The 27,863-nt window shown below is 49.8% G+C and overlaps 1 protein-coding gene across 3 annotated transcripts in view; it reads right to left on the bottom strand.

Moving 5' to 3' along the window:
• Positions 1-27,640, bottom strand: part of PMEPA1 (prostate transmembrane protein, androgen induced 1) — a 50,166-nt gene extending 22,526 nt beyond the window's left edge. For 2 of the 3 annotated variants that reach the window (XM_071572862.1, XM_071572863.1), the window contains exons 1-2: positions 27,144-27,640; positions 11,003-11,041 (exon numbers count right to left, since the gene is read on the bottom strand). In XM_071572862.1, coding sequence (XP_071428963.1) covers positions 11,003-11,041; positions 27,144-27,246 — 142 coding nt within the window. In that variant the 5' untranslated portion in view covers positions 27,247-27,640. The remainder of the gene's footprint in view (positions 1-11,002; positions 11,042-27,143) is intronic. The other variant, XM_071572864.1, reaches the window with a different exon arrangement.
• Positions 27,641-27,863: the final 223 nt, after the last annotated feature.

Raw genomic sequence — 27,863 nt, 5'->3', positions numbered from 1 at the left:
TCTTGTCTCCCTTTTTGTAACTATTTTTCTCACCCTCCCCTTTTCCAGGAGTTTGAGAAAAGGTATTTCACACACAGTGAGCCTAATCCCAGCCTACCCAGATGGCTGGAAGGAGCACATTCCTTTTGAAGTTACTCCCAAGGGTGAGAACAGCTAAACTGGATTAAAAGAATAAAGTCATTTTGATTTTGCACTTAAAAGACAGGTAAAAATTTGCTTGCTTGCTAGAAAATGTGGAGCAAGGCTCATGGCCCCCACCAAGCTGAGAACATCCAGAGTTATCTCCTGCTCCCCCAGAGGCACCACAATGGTATCAGGCCTGGCTGGTGTCTGAGCAGAGCTGAGGACAGAGCATCACCCTCCCCACTGACCACAAGCATCTACAGAGAGACATAGGAACAAGAATTTACTATCTGCAATCATAAGCAGCCTGAACCAGAAAAAAAAATATCTACCAAATATTGAGTGAAAAACCCCAATATCCGCAACAAACCCTACCAGCTGACTCTAAAAGACAAAACATGTTTTGTTTGTCAGGGATATTTCTAACAGCCAATAAAAATAAACACATTAATAAATAAGTACTTTGGTATACCCTGGAAACACTCCTGATCAATATGTGGCTTGCTGCTCTAGGGTTTTTCTTCCTTCCACCCAGCAGAAACTCATGACAAAGGAAAGCACATCTCATTTATGAACTTAGCTATAAATACTTTTGCTAACTGCCATTTAGGAATTTCATTTCCTGCTTGAGCAAGTCCTGTTGAAAGAGGCAATTACCAAATTTGTTTCTAGTTATAGAAATAGATGTTTGTCGCTGCCCACATCTGTTTCAACAGACAAATTGCCAGACGCGGACGCTCCAAGGAGAGACAGCAAGTGCTCCATCCAGGGAGGGCTTTGCCACCTCTCCAGAGAGCTAACAGCAATTGCAGGGATGGGGTTTCCAATTCCAGCTTCCTTTAAGCCCTGTCTCCCACTGCAACTGGGCTGCTTTGCAGCAGTAGGGCACCTGCAGCCTCAGCCACCTGCACCACATCCCCCAGTGCACTCAGCGCTGGGTCTGGTCCCTCCTCCTGCTGCTGCTGCAGTGTCACCAAGGAACATGGGCTTCACTTGTCACCAGGCCCATCAAAACAAGGCAAGTTTAATTCTGGAGGTCACAAAGACTCTGCGCCCTGCACAGAAAGGCAGAGAGCAGCAAAGCATCCCCCCTGCCTGCAAAGTGGTGAGATGGCACAGGCTTTCCTACTCTATATAGGACACCCCATCATGCCAGACAGTGAAGATGGCATGTGGGTGTGGAGATGGGGGTTTATAGCTGCCATTAACATGGACCACAGCCTCTCCCAGCTGAAAAGATGCTGTATGTACTGGGTTTTACCAGGTCTCCCTCCTCGACATCCTCCCTTTTCCACTTCTCTCCACCCTGGCTGGCCTCCAGAAACTTTCCATTTCCATTCACTCTTGGCAAAACCATTTGTCGGTCTATTCCCAACATGCTCAGCCACAGCCACATCAGAGCCCACTGTGGGTCAGGTGCCACAGTGCCACCACCCAACCCCAGTCACAGTACCCAGCAAGCCCTGTGGGATCAGCACTTGAGCAGGGGCTCCCAGAGAGGGACACAGGAACAGTGGCAGTGCCACAAACATGACGCCCATCCACTCACACCAACACCTGGCTCAGGGACATGGTGGAGGCGCAGAGAAGCCACAAAACACCATGAGCTGCAGCCAGGGCGCCTCTGCTCCTCCAGCATCTCTCCTGTGTGAATCAGCATGGCTTCCCCACACCACCATGCTTACCAGCCCCAAGGAGCCCATCAGGCTTTGGGAGCGGTGCCGGGGACCCCTCCCTGCCCCTCTCCAAGGCTGCACCTCCCCTGGGGGCTCCAGGACATGCACCCCCAGGCAGCAGTGCCACAGGGGCTGCCCCAGCTCACAGACAGGTGTTGAAACCCAGATTGAGCAAGTTGGCCAAAGCCACAGAGGTCATGACACGGCTGGAACTGTGACCGGATTTCCTCAGCACGGTCCAGGGCTGAGCAGCGGGAAACGCTCCCTCCTCTGCCGCTTCCTGAGCACCGTTATCGTCTGCATCACTCTGCGGCTTTTGCTTACCAAAGGGGTGACCTTTGGCAAGGTAAGTTACTCCCATGGAACAAGGACAATCTTAAGTTACAGACATAATTATGCATTGCAGGAAAGAAAAAATGCAAAATGCATGCAAATGTCCCCAGACACACACATACACACACACACACACACACACTGCGTCTGGTCACTGCAGGATTCAAGTTCAGTTCTTGAACTGGTCTGAACTGGTCGCTACCACCAGATGGGAGCGAATGCATGTGCACACTCTCATAGAGATGTGAAAAAAATTGTGGTTTTATATATATATACACACACACACACACACACACCAGAGTGAATGGGGGAGGTGAGTACAACCGCCCCAAATCTGACAAAATTAAAGGTAATAAATTTACTTCCACCTCAGCTGCAGCAACAGCCTGAGAAAGGTTTTAACTCCCACAGCAGATCTGCTGGGAAGTCTGTTTCGTTGTGAGGGGTTTTGCATGCACAGGTGCATACAAAGAGAAGTCCTGTATCAGCCGGGATTTGGAGTAGGGTAGGGAACAGGGCTGGGCTCCCCTGCCCTCCTCAAGCATCCCCGTCCTGGGATCATATGCCCTTCCCCAAGCATCCCCATCACCATCTCAGGTTCTCCTCCCCATCCACACCCTGGGGATAGATCCCTGCCCTTCCCAAACATCCCCACCCCAAGCTCCACTGCTCTCCCCCAGTATCCCCCATCCCCATCCCGGCCCATCTGTGTCCCTCCCGCCGCCCCATTGTCCTGCTCCCCCGTCCCGTCCCGCCGCAGCCCCAGACACACGAGGGATCCTACGGGGAGCCGACCCCCGGGTCAGCCCCCACAATGGGCTCGGGGGGAGGCGATGGAGCCCAGGCTGGCCCGGCCCGGCCGCTCCCGGCACGGCGCTCCCCCGGCATCTGCCCGCGGGATGCAGGATCCGGGATGCGGCGGCAGCTGCCCCGCACCGGGCGCGGGGCGGGATGGGGGCAAAGCACCGACGGGAGGATTATCCATGGACACGGCCTGTCCCCTTTTCACTGCATTTAACAATAAAGGAGTAGCTATAGCAACGGGGTTAATTAATGCATCGATTTGCATAACTAAAACTCCCGCACCCATTCAAACCTCGCTGAAACGTTCATTCTTACATCGGCGGAGCGCCCGTGGCCGGTGACCCGCGCCCACCCCGGGGTGCGAGGACACCCCAGCTGTGCCCGCTGCAGTGTGACCCGAGAGCCATCCCCTCCTCACACCTTCATCCCCGCCAAAGCATCAGCGCCTGCCAACCAGCACGAGGAAAAGGCAGGAAAACGGGGGCTTAAGAGTCCTTCAAAACATAAAACAAGAGGTGAAAAAGTGATTTTCAGGGATGGAGGGAGTAAAGCGCATTCCAAGGCAGCGGGGGTAAGGAGATAGGGAATGTAAAGGTTTCAGACTATCGTATAACCAGAGGGGGAAATGTCTTCTCACCACAAACATGCATCTGCATGATGTCTAGACAGTCATAAAAAGGGCAATTAAAGTACTGCAGGCTGCAGTAAGCCAATGTCTCCTCTCCCAGTCTAAACAGTTGAAACATACTGTACTAACTTCGAAAAAAATATAGGATAGGGAGAAAAAAAGACAAGTTTGTAAAGAAAAATGTTTTGAAATTCAGTTTTAAATAAGCCGGTAAATTAATTCAACCTTGTCACATCTTTGCCTTATAACATATCAAATATTCCGCCTGCGTCCTGTCTAGACTGCGATAACAAAGGGCATTTAAAGCCCTGCAAGATGCGCTGACAGAGTAGCCATTTAAAGATGCAGTATTGCTTTCTCCATCTAAAACGATTTGTCAGATGGAGTTAAAATGAAAATGATAAGTAATCACTCTGGTTCACAACCATTTCAAAAGAAAAAAACCACAAAACCCCCACAGCTCATAGATATAAATCCCACTAAAATCGTTCCAATGTATCATTCCGGTGAGATTTGTCTGGCTTCTTTTTTTATGGCATTTGCTTTTTTTAAAATTATTTTACTAATCTCAGATGTCAGTAGCTTTCTGCAGCACATGCATTTCTAAATAGGAGTGTGTTAAGTTTGAAAAAGCCAGCTCCAAGTTTTAACTGATTTACTGGCATAAAATCATGACTCGTGAAGAGACTTTATCATAACCCCAAGGGTTAACATTGAGAAGATTTTAATTTATTTAAAAACAAACAAACTCTATCAGAAGAGAAAGACTGGCCAGTCCCCATCACTGACACAGTTCAGCCTAGTCCTCAGGGAAGTAAGAGAGAAATGAAGGTTAAAATCAACTATGTAGGTGTGCACAGCATTGTTTTTTATACTGAGAAAGGACAGTTTTCTGGAAAAAGCAAAACAACCTATAATCCTGAAATATTCTCCTCCCTCTCTGAGCTTTATCAGCTGCTGAAGAACCAAAAAGTTCAAAATAAAATACATAGACAAAATAGATGATCTGCTGAAGAGGATGGAGCCAGTGCCCACAGGCCAACAGCATCCCCCGGGGCAACCCAAGTGCAAGACTGGCTTTAGAGACTGTTTTGTCTTGCCATGGCATGACCACACAGTTCTGGCAAGGGAGGGGGACTGGGCTGTGCCCAGCCCCGGGTCCAACTCCACCATCCAGTCCCTTCATTGGGGGGTGGCCATGGTGGCAGTTACCCTCGGAAGTTCAAAACTGGGCTGAACTCAGTTCTCTGCTCCTCACCCTATAGCATCCCACCACCACCTCGTCTGCACCTCCCTCTGTCTCCCAACCCTTGTTTCTTAATTATTATTTTAATAAGACTGTTTCCAACTTCATTGTTCATTCCGCAATAGCCCAAGGGCTACAACTGTTCATTAGACAGAATTTCTGCTTTAATTGCACTGACACAGATGTGTAGGTTATCTGGAAGAAATTACTAAAATGAGCAGTAAAGAATGGGGCTGAATGCTTTTCTTCCCTTATGGAGAGTTTAATTTAACATTATTTCCCCCCATACCCCATACAAGCAGCATCATTTGGGTTCACAGAGGAATTAACCCCAAACTGTTCCCAGTGCCGTGGTGCACACAGGTGCACTGGGCTCCCAGTGCTGCATGACGATTTCCACAGGGGGAGAGGGGCAGGTTTGGGGGCTGCAGGGTCTCCACCACTGCCAGCAGGATGGCCTGTGTTCCTCCCATGTCCCCCAGGCAGTGCAAGTCGGTGACATTAACCCCAGAGCAGAAGCATTGGGATCACAGAGAAAGCTTTGGGTAGAAGTTGGGCTAGCACTGCCCATAGTGCCCATTCTATATGTGCCAGCACTGGTGTGGGAAACAGGCTCCCTTGGTCATCCCCCCCCATCCTCTGCAAAGAGGTAGATCACCAGACACCAAGAAATGTCATTGCTTCTGCTCAACAGCATCCAGGCTTTGAACCCAGCACGGCTGTGCAGCTGTCAAATCAGCCATGGAGTTCACATGAACTTCCTCTGCAATTCATGTTGGCGAGAGCCAGACACATAATAGCCTTGGATTCAGGGAGAAAGAGCTGCCAGTGTTATTTCTATTTAAAACCTCTATTTGAGCTTCATAGACTCATTCTTCACACATGATACACATGCACACAACACACGAAATGCAGAAGTGAGCCAGAAGTGTTTCGCTTCCCCAAGAGTGGTGCCTAACAGTTATTTCAGGTTTTGGCTCTCTGTTGTTATTTAATAGATTTTAATTCAATAATAAAAACCACGGACCTGCCAATTTTTTTTTGTTATGTCTTCTTGCCAGGAAGAAGAAAAAAGTTGGTTCCAACTTTTAGCTAGTTCCCTCCCTTTTACCTCCCAAGCCAGGGGCTGATGCTGCAGGAGACCTCAGCCAGCCAGGGTGGGCTGGGACAGGGGCAACAAGCAGATGCACATGAAAGGTTGAAGTCCCATCTCTAAATATACCTAAAAGCCATTAGAAACATCTCCTTCAGCCAAATTTATCCTTGATTTAAGGAGGGCAAAAAAAAATCAGAAACCCCACATGTTAAAAAAATTCTGCATTAAGCAAAAAACCTTCCCTTTGTTGCTAGGGGACTTACTTCCTTTTTATCTGCTAAAAACCTTTAAAATGCCACCATTGTATTTTAACAAAACCCCACGACTGAAGCATCTCATGTGCTAAAAATCAAGAGACAGAGCACATCAGTTCCATCCTTCGTTTGCAAGTACTTTGCTCGGGCCTGACTTCGTTTTGTATCTTGGTCCTCGATGCTTTTTGGCAGTTTGCTCCAGACTTACTGGCAAGGGCTAAAAGGTTTCTATTTAGCTGGTGTCAGCTGAGCATCTGTGCCGGCAAGAACTGGAGTGGGGGTGATCCCGACTGCATTTCAAAAGCACATTTCTTTTGGGGAGCTGCCACAATAATTTTCAAGTCTAAATGTGTTTGGGTAGTGGGGTGACTCCCTCCGGAGGGGTCCCCTCTGCAGCCCTAAGCGCAGCACTCCATTCTGGGAAGGATTCCTGACCAGCGGAGGGAAAAGGAGCTGGGAACGCTCCCTAACCTGTGACCCTGATAACAAAAGGCAGGGAGAGCGTCTAGACCTCCAGTCTGACGGGGAGTGAAGGCGAGCATTGTGCTGGGGCTGGCTCAGACAAGGCAGGCACACAGCGCTGCGGGGCAGGACCACGAGGCGATCCAGCTGCAGCCTCGACAGGCATCGCCCCCGAACCCCCCGGCTGCTCCACGAGGGGGGCACGCACAGCCCACCCTTCCTCCCCGGCGCTGGGCCGACTTTTCAGGGCTGCTTCCAGTTCCCAGCGCAGCTGGAATCGGTGGAAATGAAGGAGCCCCGCAGATTTCCAGCCCCGGGTTTCCCTTTGCCTCCGTGTATTTCACACGCACCATCCTCACACTCCTGAACACATTGATGCTACAATTCCAGCTCCACGCAGACTGCCAACAGCAGAGAGCAAAAAAATATATGCTTCCTTCCACAGAGCCTTTATTTTCTTCTCTCCCTGTCTGGCTCAGTTAAAAGGGGACAAACCCAGGCATTCCCACTCCACCAAGTCCAGGGATCAGCTTAACATTCAGAAAAACTGAAGCTGAGCCCCAGCTCTGCCACATATTTCTTGTGAGACCCTGGACAAGCCCCTTGGCTTCTCAGCGTTGAGGTCCCTGCATATAAAATACAAATACCCCAAATAAACGCTGGAGCTAATGGCAGGTTACTGCCAGGGAACTGCACGGGGAGAAAAGAAAAGACCTATTAAAAGCCCTCGTTCATCTCTGCCAGAGAGAAAACACTATTACCCAGTACTTAAAAAGATGCATTAAAGGAGAGGGAGCATCGGAGGGGGGGGGCAGGTTAAGGACACCCCTGGCAGAGCAGTGAGGGGAAGCACTCCCGGACAGCTGCCCCCCGTGTGCCCTCAGGACAAGGATTCGGGTGCTCCCACGCCCTGGCCATGCCCTGACCCTGCCACTGCAGGGAGCAGGAGCAGCACCTTGTCCTGAGCACACTCTGTGGGGCTGGACCCGCACTGGAACCTGCCAACTTGCAGGTCACAACTTTTGGCAAACCAAAACCCATTGGTTTCACTCTTCTTCCTGAAGGAAAGATAAGTACCTCTCAGAAACTGGGTTTTCTGCCAGAAGATGTGCTCTGACCTGGCTGTTCAGACGGTGAAACCAGTGTGACCCATGGTGGCCCTGGTGTGGGCATGAGCAGTGCTCTGTATAAGACCTGCAACCCCGGGCATAACCAGCAGCCACCTCAGGCAGCTGCAGGGGACCCTCCATCCTTCTGCCACCCCCAGGCTGGACCTTTGGAGTTCCAGCCAGCCTGAAGCCCAGCAAAACCACCCATCCCAGCTCAGGTACTTTAAATAGCCATCAAAAAGCCATGCCCTTTTCTGATGAGAGGTGAAACACTAACAGCTGATGGTGAATACAGTGAATTCAGAGCATGAGAGGAGTTTTATTACCCTGGCAGACATCTGAGCTAATTCTTCACTTCATACCCTACCACATTCATACCTGAAAAAAACGGTGAGGGCCAAGGAGTTTCTTATCCTCCTGCCTCCACTGCTTCCTACCCTGTTTCCAAAACATCATCACCTCTCCTGCTGCAGCTCGTTCCCCAGGTGCTCCAGGTCCCTGGGACCACCAAGGCACCAGCGCTGCTCACAGAGCTGGGAACTGTGGCAGGACACTGTGTGGTGGCACCAGGGTGGGATGTCACACACCTGCAGTCTCAGAAGGGTCCAGCCCAAACTTCCTCACAGCTTGGCACCTGCCATGGCAGCAGCTTTTCTTCTGACAACTGCCTGTGATTTATTTTTGGTACACATGCACAGGGAGACTGAGAGATCCTACACTGGGATTTTATCAGCAGTACGCAGCTATGGAAACAAACCCATTTAAGACTACTATAACAAAATGCCCAAACCCCCAACAATAAAATAAAGAACAGTGCATACTGGCATTTTCACAGGGGAGCATTGCAGCAAATGCAGAGCGTGATCCAGCTTCTCTCAGACAGAATTCAAGAAATCACACACTTTCATGCAGTTACATGTTTAGCTATGTGAATTTTGTTTTGTGCAAACCCTCCACCCTGCCCTTTGATTTTACAGAGTTCAAGGATGGCAGCTCCTGCTAAAGCACATAAATAGCCATTTCAATTCTTGTTGGGAGTATTCCCTCTTCTCCTTCCATAACCATCACCAGCCACTCTCTGTGAGAAGCAGGAGAGCTGACACAAAACCCAACAGAAACTGCAGCACCACGTTTTGTTTCCTGTGCAGGGGGAGAATGGCACTGCTTCACCATGCCCCAGTGCACAGCTCTGGGCAGAGGCTGCAGCTGATCCCTCTCAGCAGGAAGGAGTCACTTAGAGAGATCCAAGAGTCTGATATCCACACCAGAGACACCCATGAGTTAGCAGGGAGATGGGGGAATACTTCAAACATCCAAGAAAAAAGCCCAGTGAAAGCTAAACCCCACTTGAGCCTGTCTTGGGTGGTGGTCCCTGCCCAAGGTTGGTGTTTTGACCTGCCATGTGCACGGCTTTATCCCAGGGACAGGCAGGGGCATCTTTCCCGGGGGTCCCGGCTCCGCAGGCAGCACCAGGGCGCTCCGGGAGGACGCGGGTGGTGGAGGTGGCGATGTCTGGGAACGCTGGCCCAGGCTGGAGCTGCAGACAAGGACCCAGACAACAAAGGCGAGGCAAAAAGCCGTCTGATAGAGGCAGCCCCGTCTGGCAGCCGGGGCTTTCAGAAGCCCGGGCATGCAGTGATGTCTGCAAGCACAGCTCTTCGCTGGGCGCACAATTAACCCCGCAGCAAGATGCCTAAAGTGTCCTACAGCACACTCCAAATAGCATCCATCTGGGAAGATGAAAAAACTCAAAGAGTACAAGAGTGCGGCAAAGGAGCAAACAACTGGAGACTGCAGGGAACGGCTCTACAACAAACAGAAATTATACTTAATTTTCTGTTATTTATATTCTAAGAAAACCGCATGTTTTCACTTGCATCTCTGCCTCCCTCCCCGAGGCACAAACACACACACAAAATGGGACAGGGAAGACCAGGGAAAGCAGGAAGAGCAGCACAGCCAGAACACATCCCTGCTCACACGTTTTCCCAAATCACAGCACAAGAAAACGGGTGCGAGTTTTACAAGAGTCGAGTGACAGCAAACACCTTTTGCTGGAGTGAGAACGCCCCGAGCAGCTGCTCACAGCACCTGGGGCTCCCCTCACCCAGCTTATCTGCTGAAATCTTACAGTATTAATATAAAATAAACATAAATAAGCCACTGACTGCTGCAGGACTGTTTCCCTATGGATTGGTGTGAGGGTCCCAGCACTGGGGCCGATCCCAGCCTTGGGCTCCCACAGTTCCTCATGTCTGCACCAAGATAACGCTGCTGGGGACTGGTGGTGTCTCACAGCTTTTTTTTTGCATAAATAAGGACTATTCTTCTGCTGTGCAACCAAATTGTTCCATCAGGCTCGAAATAAAGCAACTGAAATAATTCTTTTTTGTCCTATTTTAGATTATGACTTTTACTAATTGAGGCTTGATAAAAGCCTAATGAATGATTTGTAGCCATTATAAGCATGTTAAAGATCTGAGCGTGGTTATAAGCCAAGGTCATAAGCTCTATTGACTTCCCAGGCTCTATAGCGATTGATTAGACATTTATTAAAATAATTTATTCACCACTTGTTAACACATTATTTTGCTGGTCCTTCCCCAGCTGGCTTGGGACCCCACATTTGAGCAAAGACACCTTACTTTTGGGGTACTGTCATAAACTTGATTCTAAACTGAGAGACAGAGCCATAAATATTAAAACAATGTCTTTTTAAAACAACAAAAATTATTTTTCGATCAGGTTCAGCTCAAATTCAGCAGCCTGGTTCAACAGGGCTCCCAACAGCTCATTTTGCCTCTGCTGAACACAGGCAGCTCCAGCCAACTCAAGAAAAGTCCCACATCCCATGACGTGAAAGGGTTCAGACCGTCAAATTACTTTCACAAAATACAATGAAAGTTTCTTTCTTCAATGTAATGTTGCTCATTAGCTTGCCAGAGTATCAGCAAATAGAAGAGGACTCATGTTTAAAAAGACAATCACCTTTTGAAGATGGTTCTACATTGAACAGCAGAAGAAAAACAATCCCATCCAGAATTACCAAGATGCAGCCAGGTATGGACAGTCAAAAACCAGCAGTCAGCCTCTGAAGACAGCACTGCATCCCCCTCTGCACCCACACAGCAGGTACCTGCTGCTCTCGGGGCCAGGCAGCGTCCCACCCGTTCCATGGAGGAGTAACTGGGGTGTTTATGGTACAGCAGCTGCAATCATGCAATCAGCCTTCGTAATTAGATCTTGGCAACTCTTAAAATACTTCACTTACCCAGTTTACCTGGAAAGGTGCGACCTAAACATTCAGTGCCTGGAGACATTTGAAAGAAAAACAGAAAGCATCCGTCAGTGATGGGAGCCACCTCCGACCGGCTGCAACACACCCCACAGCTCCCCTCCTGGGGACTCGGCCTGGCAGAGCTCCCCTGTGCCATGGCTGACACCTGCACCCAAACCTACCACCTCCACAGGGCCAGGAGGAACAAAGCCACCCCAAGCCGGGTGCCACCATTCCTGGTTAGACCCCACACCAGACATTGCTGCACAAGGTCCTGTTCCTCTCTCCTCTTCATGGACCTCCCCAGGGTCGCTCTCCTCCACCCATGACCATCTCACCTGATGGCATGCTGAAGCCTTACAAAGGTTTGTAAAGTTTTTGGAATCACTCAGCCCACCCCAGAGACCTCCCTGACACACCCGAGAGTGCCAGACTGCCTGTCCATGGCCCCAGGCAGCACTCTGCACTTCAAGGCACTGGTGGGCTATTTGTCATGTTCCACCTCCTTTGCAAACATGCATAGCTGAGCCTGGGTGAAAGCTCAGGGTCTCCTCACACCTCATTCCCAACAGAGATAGTGGGGTGCGGGAAAGGAAGACCCACAGCAAAATCTTGCCCAACACCCCAGACACAATGCCCAGCAGATGTATATTCGAGTCAGGAGAACAAAGCAGCAGAAAGTTTGCAATAAAAGACAGCTCATGGCATCTCTCTCTCCCATCAGCGAGCAGTGTGTGACTGCCTGCAAAACTGAAGGGGTTATGGGATATGGACCCTCCCGATCCCCCAGCACAACCACAGTGTCTGCCAAGCTGGGTGAGTGCTCTGCATCCCCCGGGGGGCTCCACCAGAATACACATCTACAGGACTTTTTTATGAAGCCCGTAAGAACTGTCTGTCACTGATAATGGTTAATTGGTACTAATTAGTACAGTCTGATCCGCAGGAGTCCTACTGGCCTATAAAAGTGGCCTTTAACCCGAGAGCAGGGGAGGCTGCTGCTGCCAGACACCACGCCAGGGCTGCGGACACACTGCACGCTCATCGCGCCGCTCCTGCCGCTGCTCCCACAGTGGCAGCAGAGCAGGCTGTGAGGTTCAAGGGTTATGTCAACATCATTGCTCCCAAATAAAGCTTTAAAAGGCTACTTTCCATGCACCTGAGAGGACAGAGATAAGCAACTTTTTCACTCCAGTAAAGGATTAAGGGTCAGAGTCGCTGTCAATTACTGCTAAATAATGAGGGATCGCAGGCTCAGAGTTGGCTCACTGAGGTGAAGTCAGGCTGATTTGGAGGGATCAAAAGTAACCATGCAAGCATGTGGTGTCACCTGAGCACATGGGCACTGAGAGCCTACAGAGCCCTGTGCACCACCACCACTGTACTGGAATGAGCACCAACCGACCATGATGGGAAGGGAAAGAAAGGAATTCTGCTGAGCCAAACGACGTGTGGCAACAAGCTTGATCTCCTCCTCCTCCTCCTCAGCTGGCTCTCTGCAGAGCCTGAAAAGGGGTGGGAGGCTGGAAAGGAGTGAAAGGCCGTAAGAAGACTGGAGGCCAAAAAGGGGTGGGAGTCCCAAAAGGAAGAATAAAAGGCTGAGAACAAATGGATGCCAAAAAAGGCTTGGGAAGGCCCCAAAAGGGTGGGAGTCCAGAGGAAATTTAGAAGTTGAAAAAAAGAGTGCCCATGTCTACAGCTGGCTGGATCAGGATTAGCTTTTCTCTGGTTAAATTTCCAAAAGGGTAGAAAGCAACATCTCTCCCCACTCCACGGCCCAGGTGATGGCCCCACCATCGTGCTCAGCACGCAGAGCTGTGACACCCCAGCTGTGACACCCTGTGCACACACAGGCACAACACCCTGTCTCATCATGTCTCATCCAAGATGTTTGGTGATGGTCTAGGATGTGTGGGAGAAACAAGCCTGAACCCTCTGAAGTCAGGCAGAACTTTGGGATGCTGGTTCTCCCCTCTCTCTGAGCACTCTTGTCTCACTCATCCTCACACCTGCCCTTTAGGTTCAGCCCTGCATTTGCCAACTTTTTAAATGCAAATGAGAACTGGCACATAAAGTCGGTGCTTTAAACCTGACCAGAGCCACCCTCAGCTCCCCTCCCTCCCTCCCTCCAATATGCATAACTTTTTTTATGCAATCGGCAGCAAGGAAGAGATACAGGGAGTGGCTGAGCCGTCAGCGCATATTCCCGGTGGATCGGTGCCCGGAGCCCTTCTGCAGCCGCAGTCCTGCCAGACGGCTCCATGTGAAGGGTGGCTCACACTGTCTGCCTACCAGCAGCAGCAGCAAGGAACCAGTAATTACACTGGCTGGACCAACACCTGCTCGTGGTTTTGTCTTACACTGTTTGTGCAACCCAACAGGCTGCCAACAAAACAGAGATGTGCTTCGCCTGAACAGGTGACAACATGAAACAGGGAACGGAGCTGCTGTGTTGGTCCCACAACGCCTCTGTGCAACACATGCTGGAAAATCATTGCTGGTTTAGCCTGTAAGAAGCCTGCAAAGCAGGTAGAAGCATGGCATGCACTAAGAAGACAAGCCTTTGCTGTGGGAGGAGGGGAAAGAGCTGCTGAGCTCCTGGATCCAGCCCCACACTGGTGGAGGGCACATGGATGCTCTTAGCTGGGCTCCAAAAAAGCCTAGCTGGCCAGGAGACTCCCACTAAACTGGGCATAGCATGTGGGATGGCACACAGGACATGGCAGCCCTCCCCAGCCTGCATGCAGAGCTGCTCTCAAAAAAGTCCTGTGACAGGTTAGAGCAGAAGTGCCCATTCCCACATCGGGGCACGGGAGGGAGATCCGACCCCACAGGGTGTCTCTCACTCACGCAGAAGGAGCTCAGCACCAAGGGGAGGGTGAAGACCCTGAAGGACCAAGGACAAAGACCCCAAAGGAGCACTTGGACGAGCCTCAGCCTTCGTAGCCTTTCTGCATGGCAGGAAAGCCAAGATCAGCTCCAACCACACCAGGTGACACCCAAGATACGCTCCCCCCATCCCTGTCAGCAGATGGGATTTGTTGTACATAATTTGTCCTGAAATAAAAATGCCAGCCCCACCTCCTGCAGCCTGTTTACTGAAAGCTACTAAACATTAAACAGAGGCAAAAAGTATATCCGAGCAACATCTGGAATTTATCCCTTCTTCCTTCTGCAAGAAAAAATAAATCACGCTCTATTCTTTCAGAGAAAGAAAAGTGATTATATGGAATTATAATGCTGGAAGAAGATAGAGAAGAGCAGAGATTTTCTTTGAAATGCTGTTTGGACAATTAAAAAGCGACAGTTTCAAAGAAGCAGCAAATCCTGTCTCAGCTTCTTCCACCAGCCTTTCCTCCCATGCCTTGGCTAAGACACTTAAGAAAGTCCTTTCGTCCTTGCAAGACCTTAAGTAAGCTAGAAAGAAAACCAGCTCTAAGGCCTATGTGGTTAAAGATACACCAAAAAAAAAAAGATTATTCTTCCAATTCCGGTCAACAGGATTCGCAGGTGCCTTGATTTCTTTGGGACCAGCTTTGCAAAAGAGGATGGGGTAACTCTTTTCCCAAGAGAGCCAATGCACTGTCTCGCCAGACAGAAGAACAGAAAGGCTTTAAATATTAAAGCAGGATTAATACGAGGATGCAATGTCAAAATGAGATATCCTGCACTTCCTCAGGCTCCTGATCCCAGAATGGCTGGGTGACAGCCCCACAGCAACACCTGACCCCAGCCCCAGCCAGGAAGGCCCAGATTCAGAGGGAAACCCTTCCCAGCCTTCCCGAGGCGGGAAGTGAAGCCGGCGCTCTCACGCCAAGCCCACAGAAGTGCCTCCAGCTACTGAATTACCCAACAACTTAAACAAACTGCATCGATCAGTCTGGAAAACAAAGCTGCAGCTCTTGGCACGTGCCCAGTCAGGAGGGCACAGCTGCATTTTTCACCTGCAAGTAGTTACAACCATAGTAAGAGACACCCCCCTTTCCCAGCCCTGACACCTCTCCCTGAGGGGAAAGACCAAAGGGCAAACACAGGCGAGAGGGAACCACTGCTCCAGACACCTTTCAGACAGAGCAGAGCCTCAGCAGATGACAGGTATGTCCAGTTTTGCAATCGAGGGCAAGGCTGTTCCTAGAACAAGTCCCATTACTCAGGCTCCTCAACCCCCATCTCCTCGGCTGCACGTGGACTGGATGCAGGATTTCATCAGGACATTAAACTCAGAAGCTGTAAAATCACTGTGCAAAAACCCAATTATACCTATTTTCGTAACTGCCAATTTAAGCTTGTATTTAGGTCCCCTCACATACCCCTATGTTACATAAAGCATTTCTTCCACTTGAAATGTAGCTTTCTAAAGGCCATTTTGCTTAATTTAATAGAAGCTTAATGTGGGTCTGCAAATCTCAAGAAACCCAACCAAGGAAGACACATGGCTGTGAGACAGAGCGTGATCCCCTCCCGAGCACCCAGGGACAACAGGGAGGGGATGAAAGGCATCTCCAAACCCATGAACCCGCTGTGACTGGAGTGCATCTGGGGTCTGAAGAGCAGCAAAACCCCGGGGTCAAGTCAAAAGAGAAATTCCTGAACATCTGCATGCATTATTAACCCCCTCAAGGCTGGCCAGCGCTCCACGGGCTGCAGAGCAGGATGGATCCTTCCCTCCCTGCCCCACCAGGAGCTGAGCTGAGGCCACTGGGGATGCTTCCCTCAGATCTGAGAGAGCTGCTTTCTGCACTTCCACTAAATAAATGCAGTCATCTCTTTTTCTTTCTTTTTTAAAAAGCTGCACTAATAAAAAGCTCATAGTGAATCTATTAAATTGAGTCTGTCCATTACATTTATTGTTCCTTACAATTCAGGCCTGGATGGCAAGTCAGTGGAGGTTGAGAAGTATTTATCAAGAAAACCCATGAGAACAATGAGGATTAAAAGCTATCAGCAGGACAGGATATGTTTGTAACCCTGCAGTTGTTCTGTATCTCATCTGGGGCACATGGGACCCCAATAAGACACCTCTGCCCCCTCTCCTTCTTGAGCCCATCTCTGCCACATCACCCACCACCTGCATTTCCAGCAAAAGCTGAGAAATGTGCAGTGTGTATATACTGCTACCAATAAGTCACACTCGAGAAAAATAAACCTCTGATTGCATTACACACCAGTGATCAGTATCATCAAGTGTTACACACCTCGTGTGTGTGACTGAGCATGCTGGAGAGGCAGACACTGAACTTGAAAACACATCTTCCCATTAAAGCAAAGTCCCATTACAGTAATAGAAGTGTGACAATAAAAATGAGATTCCTGCTTATTACATGGGAAATAATTGCAATTTAAGATAATATTCCTCTGAATTGTATGAAGCAGGCGTCCATCAATCGTGTTGTTCCTTAAGTGTCCTAAAGACATCACCAAGCAGGCCAAGGTACTTTCAGAGCTCAGTGCTGAAGAGCCTAATCTGTATATGTCACTCCAAGTTATTGAAGTCAAGAGACCACCCTTGGTAGGGAATAATGGGGGAAATAATGAAAAGAACACAGGAAAAGCAGGACTTGCTACTCCAGAAAAGCAGCCAAGACATCTGCCCTCAGTGATGCTGAGCCCTCTCAGCTCAGACCTGCAGAGGGGACACTGACACACTCCCAGTCTTGAGGAACGAGGTCTCATTGCATAAATACCTGTCAAGCACAAGCAAATGCAGCCCAGTTTCAGGCTTGGAGCAGACACCAGGGACAAGCCCAACCCTGCGTCATCTCAGCTGCTGACTGTGGGTTTCACCCTGTGGCCCCCAGAGTCAGCTGGGACCCTCAGTGCCGTGGGAAACAGCACGGGAGGGTGTGGGAGGCGCAGGGCACAGCTCTGCTTTGGAGAGATGTTCTGTTTCTACAAGAAATAGTGACATTAATCATAACATGAAACAGAAACCACTAAGGGGGAGAATTTCCAAGCTTGCTCAGCACAGAGCCCAACCCGCATGGGGACAGCCAGCCAGCGGCCACGGCAGGGCAGCTTCCCTGGGACGCATCCTCGGCAGCCAAAGCCACGGATGGAAGAGGCAACGAGCAGACTCAGGACTGTTGTAGGACTCGGGCTTGGAAATGTTAGTCTGAACGCTCAGCGGTTAGATGTCTTATGGGAATTCATCCAAATGGCACTGCTTCCTTCCCACTTGCCCTGCAGGTAAATCTAGCATGTGGCTTACACAATCTGTTGACTTAAATAAAGCAAGGGCAGAAGAAGAAAGCTGTTCAGACATCAGGAGAGACTCATCAGTCCTTTGGGCAAAAGTCTGGGTCACTTCCCCCTCCTCAGCATCCTTGGGGTGTCAGCCAGGGCTCCGTCTCCCTCCATGGGAGCACATGCAGTGAGGGTGCAGCAGGACTGGTCACAGTGCTCAAAACATCAGCAAAAGGAACAACAGTAACACATTGCCAAATTCTTCCATATTTTGGGCCAGCACTGATGCTTAAATTCAATTTAGGGAAGCTGGAGTCCACGAGCTCTATGTTCCAGTCAAGTCCTCTGCAATCAAACACAACTTAGCAGTGACTGTACAAGTCTCCTGGGGCTTGGGGAGACAGGGCCACAGCTGCTTCCAGACCTCACTGTGCTGTTGTCTGTCCACTCCAGCTTGCCTCTGGAGCAACACTCATCCATCCTGCAGACATGGGATGTTTCTAAAGCACTGTGAGACCACTCCATGCTCTGCAAGTTCAAGATCTTGCTGGATGGACATATCTCAGGTGCAAAACCACCTGCAGTGTGCAAAGCTGAAGAGCAGGCACTCTGGCACTCAGGGGTCCAGAGCGAGCCCACCAGCAGCCCTCATCCCTGTGCCTCTGGAGGCTTCTTGCCCTGCTATTTCTTACTTTGACTCTCAAACTCCTTCCTCCTCACAGTGAACCCCAGCACCGAGTGCCAGCCCTGGGGCTGCTCCACTCCTGAGCACGGCAGGAACAAACACCCTTCCCCAAACCAAAAGACTAAAACCTGAACAGAGCAATTCTGATACTGCTGCAACCAGGGCTGTTTAGTTATCAGAGTTACAAAGGGAAAATGAGTTCTCCCAATTAGTGAAATGGGACCAAAGTGCAGAAGGCTACCTTGTAAGATATTGGTCATCCTCCCTCTGAAATTTTAAACCACTTGAGATGCACTTGGAAGGAAAACTGACCACTTGTCCTCCACAGTCTCTACTAAGATGCTGCACAGCCATTCTGCCTGGTGTGCCAATGACAAACCCTACCCTGAGCATTAACACAAGCTAAGAAAGTACAAGGCCAAATTCTGTGAGTAAAGCATAAAATGACTGAGGCCTACAACAGCAGAGAGACAGACTTTGCCACTACAAATCCTTAGGGTGTGAGTTCCTGGCTAAATCTCAAGGAAAGTAGAGGAGCCTTCCACAGCAGTGAGGATGGTGAGCTCCTCAGGAGGTAAGCTAGACACTCAATCCATCTCTCCTATCAGATCTACGTTAACATTTAAACAGGACCTGCTGTTGTGATCTTTAGCAACGAGCAGATGTGGTTTTGAGTAATGGTTAGCGTTACTTAACCGGTTATATTCACTAATGTAATTGACACCTATTCCATCATCCTTAATACACCCACTTCTTTCTCCGATACCATAAATAGATTAGAAAAGTTTCTGCAGATGGCCATGACCCCATTTGTTTGTGCACTTAGCCATGTATGAATCACTCTTGGCTTGTAGCAGCACTCTGGAATTACTGAAAGATAACTAGTCGGCACAGACACCAATAAATGAATCATGCTTTCCACAAGACCAAACCTTTGGGCTTTTACAGACTCCAATTACAAAGTAAGAAGAAAAGAACAAAGAAATTACTCAGTCTATTTGCACAAAGTCATGCAGAGTTGATTCACAGTTTTACAGAATTATTACTGACAATCATTTGTAGGGGGTTAGAGTAACAAACCAGCTACTTTACATTTTGGACAGAATGTAAAGATGGAAAAAAAAATCACCAAATCATGTCCTGCATATATTCTTTGAAAGGTAGCATTGATTTTTGTTCTTTTCATTCGTGGTGTACTCCAAGCCTGGGGGTTAATCAGCTTTCATTTGCCAAGGCTAAATTCTGCTTTGCTGGGTTGCTTGGGCCAAGTTTGCAAATGTGGGAAATCCTGTTGCACCTGCTGAAGTGCACAAACCTCACGCCAGAAAACCATCACAGGCACAATCCCTCAGCTCTACGGGCACCAGAAGGGGCTCCTAAGTGGCTCACAGAAATCCCATGTGCAAAAGCACTCGCCTTTTTAACTGCACATTTTTGAATGTATACTGCAAGTGAAAACTCACCCAGTCTGAGGCATTTTATTAAAGATATGTGCGAGACTGAATACACTGAACTGAAGGTGTGAACCACTTGAAAGCGCTGTGGACATCCACCAACACTGACAACTTGTGAGGCAAGTTTCCAAAGCTGTGCAAGGTATCTTTATGTAACACCACAGCCCGGGACACACCAATATACACCACACACAGCAAAAACACACCCTTTGCTGAAGGGAGCATAAGTCCAGTCCTGTATCAAGGACAAACTGAAAGTCTGACTACTTGGAGAAAAAAGAGGATGCTGATGGATTAGGATCTCAGCAATGCTACCTTGCTGAATGCATTAAATTTAAGAAATCTAAAAGTGAAGGTGGACTTGATGCCAACCTGAGCCTTAACATGGATCAGTGCACTCGTTGTAGCATCTCTGAACTGAACAAAGTCCCTTTGGGAAAGAATGTAAATTAAACACATACATGATGCTATTTGTCTAAGGCCTCCCAGCGATGCCACCCTTTACATGTAACTGAAGGCCCAACTTCCCTGGTGAATTTAGCTTGGAAATGAAATGTGTGCCCTGTTTTACACACCTTGGTCCACAAGCAGAGAGGAGCTGCCAGCCTGGTACAGCTTAGAGCCACAGCTCAGGAGAGGCCAAAACCAGCACCAGAACAGCCACCACACAGCTCTAAACTAATTTGGGAAAACTTACTTATTTGTTCTCATGCTTGAGGCTTCTGATTTCTGAAGAGAAATATAAACTCCACCCCAAAACTGGCTACAAGAAGGAAAGATGCTATGCAAGATTTAAATTAAAACCTTAATAAGCATTCCCAATTCCTACCCCTCTACATTACTACATAAATTAATGCAACAACCTCTCTTGTATAAGAATATGTAGGCGACAACAACCTTCTCCCTTCAACAAGAGTTTATCTGAGGATGTGATGTAGATAGAAGGAAAAAGGTTCCCAATAGGGCTGTCTTTAGAAAGCTTGAGTCACTAGAACCACAGTCTCCAGGTGCAATACAAGACTAAAAGGATGCATGTGCTAAACAGTAACATGTCCTTCAGAAGGAAAAAAAAGCTAAATCAGGAACCTGCAGTATTAGGTGGATGCTTGGATAAACACTGTACAACACACCACAGCAAAAATGCTAATGCAAATTTAGTTTTCACCCCGGAGAGATTTCAAAAGACTTGAAAAGCTTTGATAATATTTAACATCTTTACTAATTTCCTTTTTGGTGCAATCATAAATTTACCATGGTATCCAAAAGATCTGGGATGAACTACAAGTTCTAGCTGGCTCCAAAGCCAACAAGAATAATGTGTGCTGTTACTATTTTCTCTGAAAACATACCTCTGCAAAACTGACTCAAAATGAGAAAAGAAATTGTGAAACTGTCATTACAAAGAAGCATTTAAAATGCAGATCAAAGTGCTGCCTGAGAAGCTGTATTCCTTGCCAAATCATCAAAGCTCTCTTTACTCTCAATAGCTCCCCAAATCCTCTGATTTGGATGATAAATTCCTACAGCTGAAATTTATCTGCTTTAAAAAAAAACACAAACAAAAAGCCCAAACCCCACAACTCCTTTTTATGGTTAACAACTACTTCATTAAGCAGTTGATTGAACCACATTTTTGTATTACTAAATTAACTTTCACAGATGTGTTTATGCCTGTGTGCACACACAGACAGTACCCTGAGACTTCCTCAGGTATGGAAAACTTGTCAGCTTTCAGCAGTGTCTCTGTGTGTGTGCAGGGTCTCACCAGCTCTCAGTGGTGTGTCTGTGTGTGTGTGCAGTGTCTCACCAGCTCTCAGTAGTCCCTGTGTGTGTGCAGGGTCTCATCAGCTCTCAGTGGTGTCTGTGTGTGTGTACAGGGTCTCACCAGCATTCAGTGATGTCTCTGTGTGTGTGTGCGCAGGTTCTCACCAGCTCTCAGTGGTGTGTCTGTGTGTGTGTGCAGGTTCTCACCAGCTCTCAGTGATGTCTCTGTGTGTGTGTGCAGGTTCTCACCAGCTCTCAGTGGTGTGTCTGTGTGTGTGCAGGGTCTCACCAGCTCTCAGTGGTGTGTCTGTGTGTGTGCAGGGTCTCTCCAGCTCTCAGTGGTGTGTCTGTGTGTGTGTGCAGGGTCTCTCCAGCTCTCAGTGGTGTCTGTGTGTGTGCAGGGTCTCACCAGCTCTCAGTGGTGTGTCTGTGTGTGTGCAGGGTCTCTCCAGCTCTCAGTGGTGTCTGTGTGTGTGCAGGGTCTCTCCAGCTCTCAGTGGTGTGTCTGTGTGTGTGTGTAGGGTCTCACCAGCTCTCAGTGGTGTCTGTGTGTGTGCAGGGTCTCACCAGCTCTCAGTGGTGTGTCTGTGTGTGTGCAGGGTCTCACCAGCTCTCAGTGGTGTGTCTGTGTCTGTGTGTGTGTGTAGGGTCTCACCAGCTCTCAGTGATGTCTGCGTGTGTGCAGGGTCTCACCAGCTCTCAGTGGTGTGTCTGTGTGTGTGTGTAGGGTCTCACCAGCTCTCAGTGGTGTGTCTGTGTGTGTGCAGGGTCTCTCCAGCTCTCAGTGGTGTCTGTGTGTGTGCAGGGTCTCACCAGCTCTCAGTGGTGTGTCTATGTGTGTGTGTAGGGTCTCACCAGCTCTCAGTGATGTCTGTGTGTGTGCAGGGTCTCACCAGCTCTCAGTGGTGTGTCTGTGTGTGTGTAGGGTCTCACCAGCTCTCAGTGATGTCTGTGTGTGTGCAGGGTCTAACCAGCTCTCAGTGGTGTGTCTGTGTGTGTGTGTAGGGTCTCACCAGCTCTCAGTGGTGTCTGTGTGTGTGCAGGGTCTCACCAGCTCTCAGTGGTGTGTCTGTGTGTGTGTGTAGGGTCTCACCAGCTCTCAGTGATGTCTGTGTGTGTGCAGGGTCTCACCAGCTCTCAGTGGTGTGTCTGTATGTCGGTGTGTGCAGGGTTTGAGGTGCTGACATCAGGTGGCTATTCCTGATGCCGCACTCACTCATTACTCCTTGAGGAGTTCCCAGAACACTACTACATTCCCTTCAGTAAGGAAGCAGCAACGCAGCAGCCCACTAATTAACTCTGAAAGATGGAGATGAGAGGTCACATCCTGCTGTCACAAAGGGGAGCCCTGGGCCGAAATCCTCCCTGTTCCTCTCTGGTGCCAGACGCGGCCACGCTGCTCGCAGACGGAGCAGTCTCTGATGTGCTTTCTCACCTGGGATCTGCCCGAGTGACCTACCTTCTGCCACCCAAAATAGTTATAAAATAATCACTGGGCAATTCAGCCACACAGACAGGAAGAACACTGCATGAAACATCCCTGTCGACATCAATGGTTCCTTTGCTTTATGGACATCTGGGAGTGTGCTCATGGTGTGAACCAAGTTTGCACTTAATTGCAGCAAAGTGGCCCTTGTACCTCTCTCCTCGTGAGCTCTCCAGCCTGGCTTTATTACTTTGATGAAACCTGCCAACAGCAGATACACTGTGCACTGGAGAAAGGGAGGAATCTGGTAAGATAAACCACACACTACACATGGACTCTCCCTCCAGGAAGAAGGTTGGTAGGCAGTTTTTACATGAAACACCATTGCAAATATATGACCTTTTTTCACTAATTAGGTTTAGCAAATTCTGATGGTTGCCACTACCTGAATGAAACAACATCAACAGACATGACTGTACAATGAGTTACCCAGGAAAGAAGCTGGATTGTAATTACAGTCTATTAGTGACACCATGTATTTTGGTACTTCCCTTGGAAAGGTCTCCTCACATCTATCCATTTGTAATTTAGGTTTACAAATTCATTCTAAAACTGGATTTATCGAACCACCAACTTCAGCCTGGGAAACCCAACAATATTAGTACATTTGGTGAGAAACAGCAAATAAGAACATACATTTGGGGGTTCCACACGCAAAGGAAGCAGTGGTAGTTTGGCTAATTCAATATGCTGAGAATTCAGAGGTGATCCCAGACTCTACCTTGGGAATGAATTCCTTGCTTTAAGGAAAGGAATAATGTTGCTGTTCCCCACACACCCTTCAGTGGTGGTCCTCTCATAACTCAGATCTGAAAACATACTACTTAATAAAACAAAGACAAATCAAAGGCTCATTCAGGGGGTGGAGGATGCCTCCATGGCAGAAGGTAACAGGACTTTCTGCAGCAAACATTCCCCTCTGAAAACACCCTGACACTGACTGAAAAGGAAGAATTAGCCATGTCTTGTCTCCACTTTACAATATACATGATCGCCTTCAATTATGCAGGATCACCTCTAGTGCCAGGTGTGCTGGTCCTGCTGTGCAGCACAACACAATCCAGGTGCTCACCCACAGGAAAAAAAGAGCAAAGTTTGACTGTTTTCCCTGGATTTCGTCTTCTGGGTTTTTTCATTTTTCCATTTGACACCAATTACAAAACACTAAGATTCAAATCACTACCTGAGGGACCAAAGCTAATTTTAAGAAAGACCTCTGTGCTCTCCAGACCTTTCCCCTGAGTGTGAGAGGTGGGACCTGTAGGCCTGGGACCACAAGGTGTCTGGGTCCCCAGGGATGGCCAAGGGCACACACAGACAGCTCTTAGGGCACCGTAAGCAAAACCATCCATTCTCTGCTTCTCCTGGATCGTACCTTGGGATGCTGATCTCAGCAAACAGCAGCACTTTGTCACGGACACACGGCCAGAGCCAGACACAGGGAACTCCCTGGTTTGGCTGAGGTCAAACTGAGATGCCACAAACTGAACATCCTCTGTGCAAGCCTTGCTGAAACCCTGGTAGCACCTCCATTGGGAAAACTTGGGAGGAATAAAGAAGAACTATGTGGATATTATCTGCTCAGCCCTGGAAGAAGCCATACCTGCCACTGACACAGCCTCAGGAAAGAAACATATTTACCAAAAAAGCAGTCTGAAGTGGAAAGGAGACACAATCCTTGGTTGAGCCATCTGCAGTTGGTTTGTTATTAAACCAAAGAATGTGAAAACCTAGAAGTGCACACTTGGACAGGAACCTGCTCTCACGGTTCACTCGCCCCAGCCCGTCACCAGCACTGCAGCCAAGGGGACAGAGGTGCAACGATGCCTCCTGAACTCCCAAGTGCTTTGGATAACATTCCTGCACGAGCAAAGCCTCTGCCCAGAGAGCGCTGCCCTCCTGAAGTCATCCTCCTGCCCGCAGGGATGCCCAGGTGCCTGCGGGATGCCCATCCTTGGCACCCGGACCCGGCCGGCGCTGGGGAAGCCAACGGGGAGGCGGGCACGGCGCTCCGCTCCGCTCCCTGCGCCAAATAATTAGTTATTTACAGGCTCTTCCGCCACGACAGTCACCCCTGACCTCCTTCGCCAGCCGGAGCGATTAGAGCCCAGTGCCGCAGACGTCTGGCTGCTTAAACACCGCCCGGCACAGCGGCACTCCAGCCCCCAAAAAACCCTTTTATAATCCTAATCTGGGAGCGCCACACACAGAAAGCAGCTGCTTCCCCCACCGCAGCGCCGCAGCTTGCCATACGGGATGGAGCCTGCAAGGAAATGTTTGGGGGACCGTGGGATGGGTAACCAACCTATTTAGAGGGGTCAGCTAGAGGAGTCTGCAGTTATTCCTGAAGCGTTGCTGCCTGCTAACTTTTGGCTGAAAAATTAAAGAGCATCTGGTGGTAGTTGCTCCGAGGATCACTCAAAGTTGTGTCAGAAAGATACGTAAGATCAAGCGACCAGACGAAAAATGCTGTAGGATGAATTTATCCCGGGGAGGCTCAACTCTGTCCTTTCCACCAAAGCCAGGTGGAGGGAGCGATCAGGTAACAGCAGCGCAACCAAAGCTCTCCTGGAGCACAGAGGTGAGTGAATGCTGCCTGCCATCAGCAGGAAATAAATAATAACATTGGCGATAAAGAAACCTACATGAACACGAAATAAGGAAGGGCAGCAGTAAGGGAGCTCTGTCCAAGGAAACTCAGTGCCTGAGTGTCAGGACCTCAGAGCTGACAGAGGGCAGGGGACAAGGCAGAGAAGGACCTCAGGAGCCGTGTGGCATCAGGCACGAGGCTCCCGCAAACCCCATCTGAAATCAGGCAAGGTCTCCTCAGCTGTACTTCACTGTCTCCAGCCTCTCACACCTCCCTATCCACAACTGGCACCTGCCTCCTACCAAGCCTTTTATACGCTGAAAAAAATGGGGAAAAATTATAAACTATGCTGCTTCTAAAAAGTCACGGATTAAAATTAAAAGCCTGAGTTGTTCCAACAAAACCTCATGCCAAGAGTTAGGCTGGAAGAGGAGCTTTTTCTTCAAAAGACATTACACATTTTAATTCACAACTTTTATCATAACCATGAGCCTTGATCAGACACAAAGTAAAGTCTCTCATCCTTGTGATTCTGTGGGACATAGTTTATGTGCAGCAACTGGCTGACACAAAAAAGAACTGTATCTTCATTATTTATACACTGCTATTGGTATGCACATCTAGCCCGGCCTGTTAAAGTCAGGAAAGAATAATGGTCTATTCAGTACCGGTAGTGTTAATAAAATCAGGCAAATCCAGCTTAGTTTTGTCTGAACACGAATGAGATTAAATCAAGATTAAAAGTGCAGTACAAAGGGTATGGTTTATGCTAAAATTCAGAATGAACACATTTGAGTACCCGGTATACAAATGTCTGCAGACCTTCTCCGGGACTCAGACACCTGAATTAAACAACGATGAAACTGGAGAAGGAGAAAGCAGATGACACTGGACAAAAGCCAGCCAAAATACCAAGGGACAGATGCTCTGCAGCCCCGCTGGAGGTAACGGGGCAGATCCTGTGCTAGCAGAGACAGGCACAGCTCAGCTGGCTCTCCCTGCGCACACCGAGCGCCAGCCTGCCCCACCACAGTGCCAGAAATACAGCCAAAATCCAGACTCTTTTCCAAGTTTTCTTGTTGGGCCATTTCGCATTAGTCTATGCAGGGTTTGAATTTCACGGCACTGAACCAGGTGCTAAGAAGGGCACAATCCTGACAATCCTCCCGGGACGGGATGCCTTGAAAACCTTCCCTTTACAGAAAATACCATTCGCTTGAAACTGCCAGACTGCCCAACTCATTCCTCGTTCCTCAGCAGAATATTCCTTCTCTCTCACCTCCGTGCACTTCATTTCCAAGAGGGAAAGAGCACACAGAGAACTGGTGGATATTTAGGTCAAGCACTGCCCTCACTGCTACTCTGCGAGGGCTGAGAAATATTAATGAAAAAAGGCAAATCGCCCTTCGGAACAAAAAGCCTCGAGGGGCTGGAGACGGGGGAAACAGGTTCCCAAATCCAAGCACTCTCAGGGTGTCCGGACCGCGATGTTCCCCCCGGTACCGAGGGGAGGGATTTACAGCGGGGGCAGCGCAGACCCCCGGAGGAGGCGCGGGGACCCCTCAGCATCACCCCCGCAGAAGGGAAAGGCACGGCGGGGAAGGGGCGAGATGCCGGCGGTGATGGAGTCGCGATGGGCAAGAGCGCGGATCTCACACCCGGTGTCGGGGGGCGAGCGGGGAGAGCGCCCGGTGGAGGCTGATCCCGGGAAGGCTGATCCCGGGGAGCTCCGCGTCACACCCGCACCACCATCCCAGTAGCAACAGATGAGACACCAGGGCTCGCACGGAGGGGGACGAAAAATCCCTCCGGGAAAGCGCATCGCAGCGAAGGGTCCCGGCGCTGCCGGGAGCCCCCGCGGAAACTTCCCCGTCCGCGGCGGGGCCGGCGGGCGCTTCCGTACCCACGGGCACCTCCCGCACCCACGGGCACCTCCCGCACCCACCCCGGGCAGCAGCAGGACAAGTACTTACTGATCTCCATGCTCTGGAACAAAGACCTTTTGCAGTTGCATGTGCAGGACACATTGGGCTGAATAGCTACGGCCGTGCTGTTCAGCCCCATGAAGTTATACATTTAAACAAAAAAAAAAAAAAAGAAAAAAAAAGAAGAAGGCGACGGCGACACAAAGAACTTCCCGGCCGCCGAGCGCTCCCCGGGCAGCACCACATAAAGCCGGGGCTCCTCCTCGGCGCGGGGGGGCGGAGGGAGGGAAATGCAGCTGCGATCAGAAATTGGAAATAAAAAACCCGGCGCGGCGCGGCGGCCCCGGCAGCGGCTCCGCTCGGCCCCGCGGCTGCTCCGCGCCCCGGCGGCCCCGCAGGCGGCTGCGCTGGGCCCGGCCGCGGCAGCCCCGCACTTTTGTGGGGCGCGGCGCGGTGGGAGCGCGGTGGGAGCGCGGTGGGAGCGCGGCCCGCCCGCTCCCGCTCCGTGCGCTCCCGCCCCCCGCGCTCATTCACGGCCACGGGGACGCGGCCGCGCCGCCGCCGCCGCGGGCGGGACCGTGACGTCAGCGCCAGACGGGGACTGCCCTTCCCTGCCTCCCTTCCCTTCTTTGCCTCCCTTCCCTGCTTCCCTTCCACGCTTCCCTGCTCCCCTTCCCTCCCCTTCGCTGCTCCCCTGCTCACCTTTCCCCCTTCCCTGCTCCCCTCCCTTGCTCCCTTTCCCTGATTCCCTTCCCTTCCCTGCTCCCC

The sequence above is a fragment of the Pithys albifrons genome, chromosome 18 (genome assembly GCF_047495875.1).
Source record: "Pithys albifrons albifrons isolate INPA30051 chromosome 18, PitAlb_v1, whole genome shotgun sequence".
Classification (NCBI taxonomy): Eukaryota; Metazoa; Chordata; class Aves; order Passeriformes; family Thamnophilidae; genus Pithys; species Pithys albifrons.
Note: the sequence above shows the minus strand (reverse complement) of the source record. Positions and strands in the feature narration are given on the sequence as shown.